Below are 12,702 nucleotides of genomic sequence, written 5' to 3'. Positions count from 1 at the left end.
AGATATTAGGATCATGAGTTAGGATCAAGGTGCATTGTCCTTGTACCTAGATGACCCTAATTCAAGAAATTAAGGATCATAGGGAAAGCTTGTGTACAAGTCATGTACATCTAGCCCTAAGATTATGGTCCTAAATTCAAATGGTTTTAAAAGCATTTTAAAATTGATTTGAAAAACCTTGATGAAGCTTTCCTAGTGATAGCATTCATCATTGAACATTGTGATACAAAGTTGAGTTAAACTTGAACTATTTCAAAGTTTTTGAACTTTGTATCAAGATTGAAAAATGGAAGTTATTTTCATAGAAAACTATTTTTCCATGATAGTATATGTTATGAGGAATGTATCCTCAAAATTTCACAATTTTTGGAATTTTCTTGAATTTATTAGGAGTTTCTGATTTTCCGGAAGGGGAAATCAGTGGCTGGATCGGTCCGGGGACCGATCCAGGGAAGATCTGATCAGTCTGCGGACCGATCCAGAGTATTGTGGATCGGTCTGCAGACCGATCCAGTGAGTTCCAGTAGCGCGAGTGCGATCTGGTGAAGGGCTGATCGGTCTGAGGACCGATCAGGGCGTGCCGAATTTCTGATTTTTCAGCTGTTATCTGAAATTTCAGTTATGGAAATGGTGTTTTTAGATTTTTAAAGGTTTGGAACTCTCAAAGACATTGTTGGTGCAATGGTCAAAGGGGGAGTTGACCTTTAGGGGGAGTTTTACCTAATTGTCAAGGGGGAGTTGACTTTTAGGGGGAGTTTTTACTCCTTAAGACTTTTGAGGATTAGTGATATGGGATTATCACTAAGTTGATTGTTGAGTTTTGTATCAAGGGGGAAATTAAGAGTTTCAATGAAAAGTATGAGACTTTCATTAGGAAGAAACTCTTGACCTTGATACCCTTCTTTTTCTTTTTGATGTGTGTCAAAAAGGGGAGAGTGTTCATTGGAGAATTATTGGAGAATTATTGGAGAACCCAAGTTCGGTTATCGGGTTAACCTAAGCTAGGGGAAGAAAGTCAAGGAATGTTTGAGGAAGAACATTGGAATTCTTTTTGATGTGTGTCAAAAAGGGGGAGAATTATTAGAGAACCCAAGTTAGGTTATCGGGTTAACCTAAGGGGAGAATGTCTAGAGAATGTTCAAGGAAAGAACATTGGACATTGGAAGATGGTTGGAAAACCTAAGTTAGGTTATCGGGTTAACCTAACTTGATTATGGGTTTTGTCAAACATCAAAAAGCGGGAGATTGTTGGTGCAACCTTAGGTCAAGGTTGACCTGGTTGACCCGACTCGAGGTGACTTGACTCGAGTTGTATTTTGATGTTTGACTTGGGAAGATTGTCGGTGCAACCTTAGGTCAAGGTTGACCTAGTTGAGTTGCATGTTGATGTTTGACACTCGTGAGAGAGTTCTATTCTTGATGTGAGACAAGAATAGATGGTTGGGAGATTATTGGTGCAACCCTAGGTCAAGGTTGACCTGGTTGACCTGAAAAGTCCAAGTATGGAGACTTGGCACTGGAAAAGTCCAAGCAGGGAGCTTGGCACGCGAAAAGTCCAAGTATGGAGACTTGGCACGGAGAAGTCCAAGCAGGGAGCTTGGCACGCGAAAAGTCCAAGTATGGAGACTTGGCACGGAGAAGTCCAAGCAGGGAGCTTGGCACGAAGGAAAGTCCTGGTGAGTGAAGCCAGGCAGTAGGAAAGTCCTAATTGGGATGTTAGGCAGTGTGGAAAGTCCTGGTGAGTGAAGCCAGGCAGTGGAAAAGTCCTAACTGGGATGTTAGGCAATGGGAAAGTCCTAACTGGGATGTTAGGCAGTTGGAAAGTCCTGGTGAGTGAAGCCAGGCAGTGAGAAAGTCCTAACTGGGATGTTAGGCAGTGTGGAAAGTCCTGGTGAGTGAAGCCGGGCAAGGGAAAAATCCAGATGGATCAAGGGTGATCGGACATCTGGTGTGGAGAAGTCTAAGTAGGTCATAAGGATTGACCGGACAATTAGCGGGAAGTGCTAGCAGGTCAAGGGAGTGACCGGATGCTAGGAATGATGTACCAACAGGTCAAGGTTGACCGAATGTTGGTGTGGAAGCCTTATGTCTAGGGATGAGAAGTTTGGATCGGTCTGATGACCGATCCAGTGATACTGCGTTTGCCCTGATCGATCTGGTGACCGATCAGAATCAGATCAGTGGCTCACTGATTGTAATCTGATCGGTCTGGAGACCGATCAGGAGGCAACGCAACCTCGCGAGAAGAAAGCCGTGGATCGGTCTGGCCAGATCGAACTTGATCGATCGGCAAGACCGATCGGGGTTGATTGCACCCGATCGGTCGGGACCGATCGGGTGGGCAACAGCTTATCGCCTGATCGATCCGCAGACCGATCAGGGTTCTAGCCGTTGCGACGCAACGGCTAGTTTCTTCACCGTTCTTCGCGGTATAAAGGGGTCGAGGGTTGCTGTCACTACTTCCTTTTCTTCTTGAGCTTTGTTGTGCTTGAGCTTTGTTGAGCTCCTCCTTGTCGAAGCTTCGCGTGAGCTTCATTCCACGACTGGATCAGCTGCTGCTGAGTTGCTTCTGTCCGTGAAGTTGCTACTTCATCCGGGACCCCAGTCGACGAGAAGGCAAGCTACTGTGTTTACATTCCTGTTGTATTTTGTTCTTGCTATTCTCTTGTACTCTTAGCTTGCTGTTGCAAGTGATTGTGGCGAGGTTTCTCCACCCACAAGGAGTTTGATTTAGCCGGTTTTCCGGGGACTCATCCACCGACGGATTGATAGGCTTCGTCCACCTTACGGACACGCCGAGGAGTAGGAGTTTCATCTCCGAACCTCGTTACATCCTTGCGTAGAGGTTTGATTTCTTCTCCTGTTTTCTTTCTGCATTTAGTTTCCGCTGCGCTAACCCTAGTTTGTAGAAAGAAACGCAAGCAATTGGGGTCGGCTATTCACACCCCCCTCTCTAGCCGTACGAAGAGATCCTAACACAAAGGAGATTTTTATTATGCCTTCACTTGCCTTAGATTAACAACCATCTAGGTTGTAACTAAGTAAACCTTGTGTCTCTTCTTTCTAGTCGTTATTTTAATTTATCATTATTGTTGCTTTAAATTAGAGTTGAAAGAACGAGAAAGATATTTGTTTTACTTTTTTGACAGATAAACTCAACCCCCTCTTGTTGGCCCCGCTACGTCAATAGTTAGGTCTGCTAACCCAACTGGACTTCGACCGGTTGTCAGGTCCTGCGGACCTAACCGGACTTCCCGCTAGATATCATGCCCCGCAGACCTATCCGAACTTCCCATCAGTTATCAGGCCGCAAACCTAGCTGGATTTCAGCCCAGTGTCAAGTCCCTCAGACCAGTCAACTTCTGCGCACTTGGTATAAAAGGTTAGACAAACATTACATCTAACTTTAACCTATTTGTCATACATCAAAATTAGATTATTAATGCAATCTACACTAACACTCTCCTCCTTTGACCTTGATCGCCACATCATCTTGACTTTGACCACCACATCATCTTCTGGGTTCGCTCGTTATAACCCGTGTTACTAATCTCCCTTTCAAGTCTAATTGGAGGAGGTGTAGTCGACTAACTCGACCCAAGCCCAATTTCCACTCACTCATCACTTTTAGTAGGACTGTTCAAAAATCACGTGCTCCTTTGCGCGTTGGACACTTAGTAATATTTAGGCCTTCGCCAGGGACTCCCTTTGGTTTCTAAGCACTGATATTTTGTTGGATCATCTCCGTGTATGTAGGATTAGAGAAAAGCTTTCCCGTGGAGTAAAAAGTCTTCTACCAGTCAACTACCAAGTCACCATGCCCAGTGTGTTATCTCTGTAGTTTTTAGATAGGATCATTGTCTACAAAGCCAAAAACTTCTAACTTTCAATGTCTCCCACCAAGATTCAAGCTTAGTATTTACTTTTTCAAGTATCCCATCAATTAAAAAAATATCATCTACAAATAATATGGTGGCAAAAAGGTGAATATGTTCGCCTCCAACGCCCTCGTCAACCCGTCCCAGGGCCAACACGGACTTAGATGTGTCTAATGAGTTCGTTAATAACTAATATAAAAAAATTATGGATTTAGACTTGATTCTTTATGCAATCCTAATTTTATAAAAAGCACTCTAGTTAATCCATCTAGAGTAGTCCCTCTTGTCATTACATATTTATATATATATTCTTAATTATCTCAATATATATTATATTTTTCTCCGCATAATGTATATACAATACATCTTTATGAGTTTGATTATGAGTCATTCACTCTATATACATTCATATATGATTATGGTGCATTTTATTTCTATATGTATTCCTATTTATTCATCTCTATAAATGATGCATCTTTGATTGGACTAAGGGCCATAAATAAGCCAAGTCAAGTCAAGCTTTCGGGTGTTCAAGCTTATTTAATAATATAACCAAACTAAGCCAAGTCTAAAATGAACCAACCCATTAAAATAATTGTTCAAACTTGACTTGATTTATTTTTTATGAGCATAGTTCGTTTAAATATTATTGAGTTCTTAATTCAAATTTGTTTAATTATTTGAAATGTTTACTTGTTTGAAACTTTTACAGGTTTGATTGGTTATTAAGCTTGATAATTCAAACTTATTTGTTTATTTTAAAAGTTTCTTTGTTTATTGAATATGTTGATAAGAGTTTTCTTTAATGAATATTATTTACAAATATTATTCAAGAACATTATTCATGAATGTTGTATTCATAAATATTGTTCATGAATATTATTTACGAATGTTATTCATGAAAATTAAAGAGCTAAACATATATGTGTTAAAACTTATTTATTTAATTTAATGAGTTACTTAATTTTTTTTATTTAATTAATTTTTATGTATTAAATGAATATAAATAAATTTTTATCAATCGACAATAAAAATTATTCATGAATACTGCATTCATTTACAATTCTAATGGGACATATTGTGAGTCATTTGCCCATATTTAAAGTGTATATGTTGATTTTTTTGATAAATTCGTCAACGGCTTCTAACCGTCTATTTCGATCTAAAATTATAATCTAGATAGGAAGATTAACTTAGGAGAGATCATAATTAATTTTAATTGAATTCGGATCAAAGGACTAAGAAAAACTAGGAATGGTGGACTAGAATCTGACCTCTTCTGATCCATTTTACTTACTTTTTCAATTGTTACGGTAAACAAAACAGAAATTCACATTCCACATGGTCAACCTTACTTGCCAAGTATCTTGTTAAGATCGACTTCTTGGAATATTACATCACGTACAATGCATAGGGTCAACTTTGAGCTCTTTTATAGGTCGACAAAGATCTCTGGTACCAATTTTGACATCCTTAAACTTTCATTATCCTGCCAAACCCTTTTGTATTTGTTTATTTACCAAGGGTTAACGATAACCTCCTTCAACTTCCATCAATTTGCTAAGACCTATTAATTTTTTTCATTTACTAAGCATTTGGTTATCTATCATGGTTCTATACGCTTGACAGATATATCAAAATTATAAACAAACTTAATTTAAATCTTTTGACAACCATATCAAAATAAGCAAGTTAGACTCAACCATTTACAGTATAATTGCATCAACAGCTTATCCTTATTATTATCATTAGCGAACTAATAAGACCAGCCTAATATTCAGGCCTAATTCAAAGTAGTAATTATGGATACTCGGGGGGCGAATGTGATACTTGCTCAAATAGAATCCATTCTCTTTCGGCATATAAGGGAATCTCTTCACCTCTCTCCCTCCTTTTGCGCCTCGCGTGAGGTTCGGTGCCTGCCCGTTCCCTGCTTCTCGGAATCGCCTCAGCACTAAATCTTCTCCTTCAGAATCGATCGATTGCTACCGATTTATTCGAGTTTCTTTCCCAGGTAACCGAGAATCCCACCCATTCTTCCTTGGTTTGCGCAAATCCACGTTTATTCGCCACCTGCGGTTTTTGTTCGTTCGATCTAAACGATTCTTTTGTTGCCTGTGGTTTGGAGCCGAGGATTTCTTTCCTTCGCTTCCATAGATTTAGTTGGTGGCTTTTCCGATGAATTCTTGAAGCAAGGCGCATCTAACTTCGTCTTCCGTCTCCCAGATTCATTTGTTATTTTCATCATCAAATTGACACACGTTTTATTGTTTCTTAGCGTGGGTTGTTTAGCAGATGCCTTTTTGCTCATTTTGATGACTTGCGATAGCTCAAAGAAAATTACAGTTTTTATTTTGCAAGTCGATTGTTAGATTAGGCATTTGACCTAGGCCGCAATAGGTTGTTCTTCCTTTCATCGCTCTAAAATAATTTATGCCTCTTTGAATTCATGTTTATTTTTTTCTTGTATTTTCTTATCTTTCTTTGGGGTTCTCGAGATTGGTTTTGATTTGCGTGTTTTTGCTAATCATTCTCTGGAAAGTTAGGTGATTTCACGAGTCACATAGAAAATGGACATTGATGAAATACTTTGTGATGTCCGGGTTGTCAATCTTCCGACCAAGAGTGCAATTTATATCTGGGGTTATAATCACAACGGGCAGACAGCAAGGAGGGGAAAAGAATGCCACCTGAGGATTCCAAAGAGTCTTCCACCGAAGCTCTTTAATTGTGCTGGAGGAGAGATCCTCAGATGGTTGGATATTTCTTGTGGCAGAGAACACACTGCAGCAGTAGCTTCTGACGGATCTCTATTCACATGGGGTTGGTGTCTCTCCCTTTCAGTGCTTTCCTTTTAAGGTTGTATTGTGTTGTGGCTTTTTGCAATTATGCTTTGTTCTCTTTAGACTTTTGGCTTGATTGGAATGAAAAACTTTGTATCTTGAAAATGCAAAATGCATATTCACTGGTATCAACTTTAACTGTAGCTTGAAGATGGTCAAGATAGTAAACAGTGGATATGTGCTATGATTGCCTATCCTATCTTGAATATTTTGAATTAATGTTCCGAAATTAATAAAATATCAGCAAAGAAGTATATAGCATTATAGTATCTAGTAATACATGTTATGATGTCATGATAAAATTAAGAACTTAAATGTGACTTTTGTAAGGACCACAATCATGTTGAACTGCTTACCAACATCATGCAATCCACAGTTCTGTTGTCAAAAGTTTGTTTGAGAAGTTAAAGTGAATAAAAGGAAGAAGGGAAAAGGGGCCAAGAGAGAAAATGAATAAGATAAATGAGGGGCATGCCTTATATCTGATCTATGCTCCAGTAAGATCCTTCTACACACATCCCTCAGCACTTTTGCTAATTGTTCCTTTATTCTTGCTTATTCCATTGAATGATATAATTCTTGCACACTTAATATTTGATGCCTCTTTTGTTTTGAATTTCTAGATGAGTCAACCACCCAATGTGTCGGGTGTCTTAATGAAATCAATACTCATTTTGCTAAAATTAGTAAATAATTGCACTGTATCAACCTAAGAAGTAATAAGAACTTGAAGAGAAAATATTAGTAGTTGGTAGTTGTTCTTGATCAAGATCTCATAGATTGTGATAATGTGGTTTAGAGAATCCACAAAATATGTTGGTCTCCTTATATTCTTAGATTAGTACCAAATTATTAGTTGTTGATAAGCTTCCTTATATGGATATGACCACATTGACCAGCTGACCATTATTGAAAATTTCCTAGCAAATTTGTTACACGAGTATCACCTTGATTTTTCTTAGATTTTTATGAACTTTTATCGGACACATTTATGAAGGAAGCATGGATCAACCAGAGTGACTTTTGCTTTTGATAGATTCTTTTATTTTAAAGGAACTTTTTCAGCTGAGTAACTAACCTGTTTCTTTATTTTCTTTTTTTTTTCCCAAAAAAAGGTGCTAATGATTTTGGTCAGTTGGGAGATGGTACAGAGGAGAGAAGAAAGTATCCCATAAAAGTCAAGTCATTGCAAACAGAATATGTGAAATCTGTTTCCTGTGGAGCACATTGCACTGCTGCTATTGCAGAACCTCGAGAAAATGATGGCATATCATCCAGAAGCAGGCTTTGGATCTGGGGACAAAATCAGGTAAACTTTGTTAGTTCGTTTTATAGTTTGTCCACAATTTCCCAAACTCTTACTTTCATCCTTAACATGATTTTTCTTTCTTTATTCAGGGATCAAACCATCCTCGTCTATATTGGGGAGCCTTTGCTTCAAATACGGTATTCAAATGCCTTGAATTCTTATATGGCCAATGACTTTTGGTTCTGAAATTGACTTAAGGCATTATTCTGCATTCTACTAGGATTCAAAGATAGTGGATTTAAACACTTATTTTCCTATATATTGCTAACTTCTGTCTATCTGTCACCAGCATTCCCTTGCATTTAGTATTTTAGTCAAGACAAGAGTTTAGAATCCATGGGGATCTTGTAGTTGTTGCGTGTTTGAAATGCAATTGCATCTGTAGCCTTTTGCCTGTTTTATTTTTCTATTTTGAATATTTTTTACTCTTGTTTATATCAACAGTTTCTAACTTTGTAGGTTATATGCCAAGTTTCCTGTGGAGCAGCTCATGTAGTGGCTCTCTCTGAGGAAGGCTTACTCCAAGCATGGGGTAATTATTCAACACTCACGCGCTTTCAAAATGTTGGTTGGTTTCTAATACTTGGTACATGAGCTGTTTCTTTGTTTATTGTTAACCATTGTGTTTTGGCTAAAGATTCTCGGATATATAATAAATATTATTTTGTGGAGCAAAAGGATTATTATGAATAAAAACATAAAAAGAACAAGTAAACATAAGATAGAGAAGCATATTAGGATTAAGCCAAGTGTCAGAGAAAACCAACTGCATGTCTTTTGGAATCTCTGACAAGGTATTAACTAGATATATGTTACTCTTTTGATAAACCAGGCTACAATGAGTATGGCCAGCTTGGCAGGGGTGTCACTTCTGAAGGATTACAGGGAGCTCGGGTATTGAATGCCTTTGCCAAGTTCCTAGATGAACCCCCTGAGCTTGTGAAGATCAGGCAAGTGGCATGCGGGGAGTACCACACAGCAGCAATATCTGAAGATGGTGATGTGTAAGTGATCTGAGAGAACCTTGTTTACCAGGGTTATCTGAGCAGTTTGACCATCACATTTTAATGGTTGCTCTCATGTGGAAATAGGATTAGGAAATTGAAATGCTCACTACCTGGAATAATTACATTTGGAACTTGGAAGATGAGAGAGCAACCGTAGGAACAAATCAACTTGAGTTGTTATATTAGTTTCCATTGTATGATTGACCCCAGCGTCACTTGCCAAATCTTACTCTTTGAAGTCATTAACCTGTATCCTTGATCTTGATCCTTCTGCTTGCTACGTCTTTTGATCCTTCTGCTTGCTACGTCTTTTGTAGTAATTTTTGACTGAGATCTCCACTGTAACAAGTAACAACTTTCAAGTCATCAATGAACAATGTGGTATAAAGATTGATCATGTCTATACTCTATATAAAATGGAGCCAATACATCTTTTTCAAGTAGTTCGCTCAACTAATGATATTTGTCTTTTCCAAGTTAAAATTATGACGTGTTAGCTACATAATTTGACTCTGTTATCAATCATGTTTTATGCCTAAAAATGAATATTTTCCATGCAAAATTTTGATTTAAGTTCATTTTTTGTTCTCTCCTAGATTCAGTTATTTTGTTGCTTTTATACTGTTTCTACTTCTCTCAGACCTTATAGCGCTAGAACTTGAATATTATTTCTCTATCTGTTTCTGACAGGAACATTCCCCTGATTGCTTTTTACTCAATGATGCTATACATTCAGAATTTCAAATGTAGAAATTGGTTGGTCTCAGTTAATAGAAAATTTCAATGAATTGTTAGATGAAACTTAAATTGGATGATTAGTCTTTAGGATAAGCATCGTGCTACATTTTAGAACCAGTATGAAAAATAAGAATGAGAAAAGTGATAGCCATAAAATGCTTTAGAATGATCGAACCTATTATATGCATGCATTTCTTTGTGAACAAACTATAGTTATGGACAACACAATCTTAGACAAACTCAAGTCTGGTGATTCCCTCTTTTAGGATTCTGTATTAAAAGGATTATTGCAGATAATGATAAAGGCATTGAAGCATAAATACTGTAACTGTGAATCCAAATTTCTGTTATGACAGTTATTCTACTTTCTGCTCTGCTTGTTAGTAAGGTATGCATTCCAAAATATGAATAGAGACAATTGAATTTGGAATTTGGAATTTATAATTCTGGCACTACACAAGTCTGGGCTCACGATGTGTTTCTATATTTTTATTCTGATGACTAAATACCAATTTGGCAATTGGCATTCAGAATTTCATGTCACTGAAGTTAGTAAAGTAGATTCCTTAGTGTGGCACTTTTGACCTATGGTAACAGCAGATTCTTCACTTTGTTCCACCTAGTTTTGATTTACATTTGAATTACTTTAAAAGGTTGATGTTTATTCTTTTATGTCACTGAGATCTGGGTCTACACTCTCACCCTACTTAGAATTAATGGTTGATTCTCTAGGTATACTTGGGGTCTGGGAAACATGGGACAGCTTGGTCATTCTTCTTTGCAGAGTGGTGACAAAGAGCTGCTACCAAGGCAGGTAGTTGCGCTTGATGGTATAGCCATAAGGGATGTGGCATGTGGTGGAGTTCATACTTGTGCTTTAACTGTAAAAGGAGCACTGTACACGTGGGGTGGTGGCCAGGCAGGGCAGCTTGGACTGGGTCCTCAGAATGGTTTCTTTTCCTGTTCTCTGAATACATCAGATATACTGCTGCGCAATCTTCCGGTCTTAGTCATACCTAATGGTGTAAGGCTTGTTGCCTGTGGTCATTCTCACACGCTCATCTCCATGAGAGATGGAAGAATTTATGGTTGGGGATACAATTCCTATGGTCAGGCAGCCAATGGGAAATCCACATATGCCTGGTCCCCTTCACCAGTCGATTGGTGCGTTGTCTTTAAAATTACAATCTTCTTATTGTGCACATATTGCTGCTAAAATTTTCGATCTATGTTTGAAGGTGTGTCGGGGAGGTTAAAAGGCTGGCAGCTGGTGGTGGTCATTCGGCTGTGTTAACTGATGCTCACACCTTGAAAGAATTGTGCGAGTTCAGGCTTGCAGAGAGTGTAAATCTATCTAATTGCTTTACAATTGCTGATATTGCATCTCGAACTAGTGCAGATTCCTTGGCACGACTGTGTAAAAGATATAGGTATTGTTATGCTCAGATTGTACCGTCTTTTTTGTTCATGATAATAACTACATGGGAAATTATGGTTGTTCATGTTGCACTAAAACTATAATCGTAATGCAGTTTTACAATTATATTTGAATTCCTCTCTTCCCCATTACCAATCAGCAGCTGATTCATTAGCATTATGGAAATTGAAAGTTCATATATTTGTTGTAGGTGGTCCGTGTAAACGAGAAAACTAAAAGATTTCTGCTCTTTTTTTTCTAGGGAACATTTGGTTGAACAGGGTAATTGTGATAACCAAGAGGAAGAAGCCAGCCCAGAGTTCTAAAGCCCAGGGTTATCACTCTGGTCCATTCATCATTCAACTATTTATTGTTAATATGTGATAGTAAAAATTACTAAACATTATCCTGTTAAACAGTGATTGTGTTAATATACTTGGAACTGGTCTGTAAAGATCAATTACATTTTATTATTTGGTTAAAACAGCTTTTGACCATTAAAATGTCTTTGGTCAAAACAAAGATAACATTGTAGCACCTATGACAAAATTTAAAAGTTTGTTTTTATCATTATTATAGCCAATATATTTTAATGGCAAAATTAATATTGCAAGGTCATAACATATATATATTATTTTTAGGGATGAATGGATGCTTATTTGAGATGGTCCTTGATCACTTCTCCGCCATCAATGTATTTTAGCCAAAATACTTTATTGGTTAAAATGACGCAAACTAGCCATGATGTCGCGCTAAATGTATTATTAACTAAAATATAAGTTAACAAAATAGTAATTATATGCACGAATTGATTGATATACAGTACACACGGGATCACTACTAATAACATATTGTTGCTCTCTTAATTTCTCCCTCACTTGTCATCGCTGCTGCCGGAGAAGTAGCTATTGAGAGCGGGCATGACTTCTGGGCGGCGCTGGCTGAGGAACTTACGCAATCCATGCCGTGCGTACTTCTCCCCTTCTTCTGCATTCTCCAGCACCGCCGTGGACCGGTTCGTCTTGTTGATCCTGCAAAACCACCAGATTTAATTCATTGTATATATATATTCATGACAGTGTTCTGGCAGAGTTACGTTGATTAAGAGGTGTGTTCATATTAATTCTTACCTGACATCAGGATTCATGAGGATGTTTCGAGTGAGCTGGAAGACGCACATAGTGGTCACAAATCCCATTGCTGCCATGAGAGGGTAAACCTATACATAAACTTATCGAAAGTACATCAGCTAACTTCTTTAATTTTATCTCCATGGATTTTGCTTCATCATGACAATTGACAAACAGCAGGAAGAGATCTTACCTCTGGTTTTATCCAACGAGCCATTGATCCTTGATCTCTCTCTGTAAGCTGTGGAAGTTCTAATAAGCACGTAGATGGCTATTGTTCATATATATATAGATATATGGATTTGAAGAAAGAAATTAAGGGAAGGATAGACTAAGACCGGAGAGGATTGCGAGAAGGAACGTGCATGGATTTCTGTGGG

At 38.0% G+C, this 12,702-nt stretch overlaps 2 protein-coding genes across 6 annotated transcripts; one reads left to right on the top strand and one right to left on the bottom strand.

The window, feature by feature from the left end:
• The first annotated feature begins 5,758 nt into the window (after positions 1 to 5,758).
• Positions 5,759 to 11,768, top strand: LOC122016811 (ultraviolet-B receptor UVR8-like). Of its 4 annotated transcripts, none has more exons than XM_042574218.1 (9): positions 5,759 to 5,892; positions 6,425 to 6,701; positions 7,837 to 8,030; positions 8,120 to 8,167; positions 8,490 to 8,562; positions 8,863 to 9,034; positions 10,508 to 10,939; positions 11,014 to 11,205; positions 11,455 to 11,768. In XM_042574218.1, the coding sequence occupies exons 2-9, from the start codon at positions 6,449 to 6,451 to the stop codon at positions 11,516 to 11,518; spliced, it is 1,428 nt and encodes a 475-aa protein (XP_042430152.1). In that variant the 5' UTR covers positions 5,759 to 5,892; positions 6,425 to 6,448; the 3' UTR covers positions 11,519 to 11,768. The 4 variants fall into 4 exon arrangements, with proteins under 4 accessions (XP_042430152.1, XP_042430151.1, XP_042430149.1 ...); XM_042574217.1 differs by having other exon boundaries at positions 8,490 to 8,598; XM_042574215.1 differs by having other exon boundaries at positions 8,490 to 8,616.
• Positions 11,769 to 11,972: 204 nt separating this feature from the next.
• On the bottom strand, positions 11,973 to 12,645 carry LOC122017477. 2 transcript variants are annotated; one of them, XM_042575102.1, is made up of 3 exons: positions 12,516 to 12,645; positions 12,323 to 12,411; positions 11,973 to 12,223 (listed from the first exon to the last, which is right to left on the bottom strand). In XM_042575102.1, exons 1-3 carry the CDS (start codon positions 12,537 to 12,539, stop codon positions 12,067 to 12,069), a joined length of 270 nt encoding a protein of 89 aa, XP_042431036.1. In that variant the 5' UTR covers positions 12,540 to 12,645; the 3' UTR covers positions 11,973 to 12,066. The 2 variants fall into 2 exon arrangements, with proteins under 2 accessions (XP_042431036.1, XP_042431037.1); XM_042575103.1 differs by having other exon boundaries at positions 12,323 to 12,422; positions 12,516 to 12,568.
• Between the last annotated feature and the right edge of the window lie 57 nt (positions 12,646 to 12,702).

Source organism: Zingiber officinale, chromosome 8B (assembly GCF_018446385.1).
Source record: "Zingiber officinale cultivar Zhangliang chromosome 8B, Zo_v1.1, whole genome shotgun sequence".
In the NCBI taxonomy this organism is placed as follows: Eukaryota; Viridiplantae; Streptophyta; class Magnoliopsida; order Zingiberales; family Zingiberaceae; genus Zingiber; species Zingiber officinale.
Note: the sequence above shows the minus strand (reverse complement) of the source record. Positions and strands in the feature narration are given on the sequence as shown.

Bases quoted from the DNA above. Each gene is read 5' to 3' on its own strand.
- LOC122016811 (XM_042574215.1), top strand. From the start codon at position 6,449: ATGGACATTGATGAAATACTTTGTGATGTCCGGGTTGTCAATCTTCCG. The intron at 8,031-8,119 runs GTAAACTTTGTT...TTCTTTATTCAG, and splicing joins GGATCTGGGGACAAAATCAG to GGATCAAACCATCCTCGTCT. The intron at 10,940-11,013 runs GTGCGTTGTCTT...CTATGTTTGAAG, and splicing joins TCCCCTTCACCAGTCGATTG to GTGTGTCGGGGAGGTTAAAA.
- LOC122017477 (XM_042575102.1), bottom strand. From the start codon at position 12,539: ATGGCTCGTTGGATAAAACCAGAG. The intron at 12,412-12,515 runs GTAAGATCTCTT...GTTTATGTATAG, and splicing joins CTCGTTGGATAAAACCAGAG to GTTTACCCTCTCATGGCAGC. The intron at 12,224-12,322 runs GTAAGAATTAAT...GTGGTTTTGCAG, and splicing joins CTCATGAATCCTGATGTCAG to GATCAACAAGACGAACCGGT.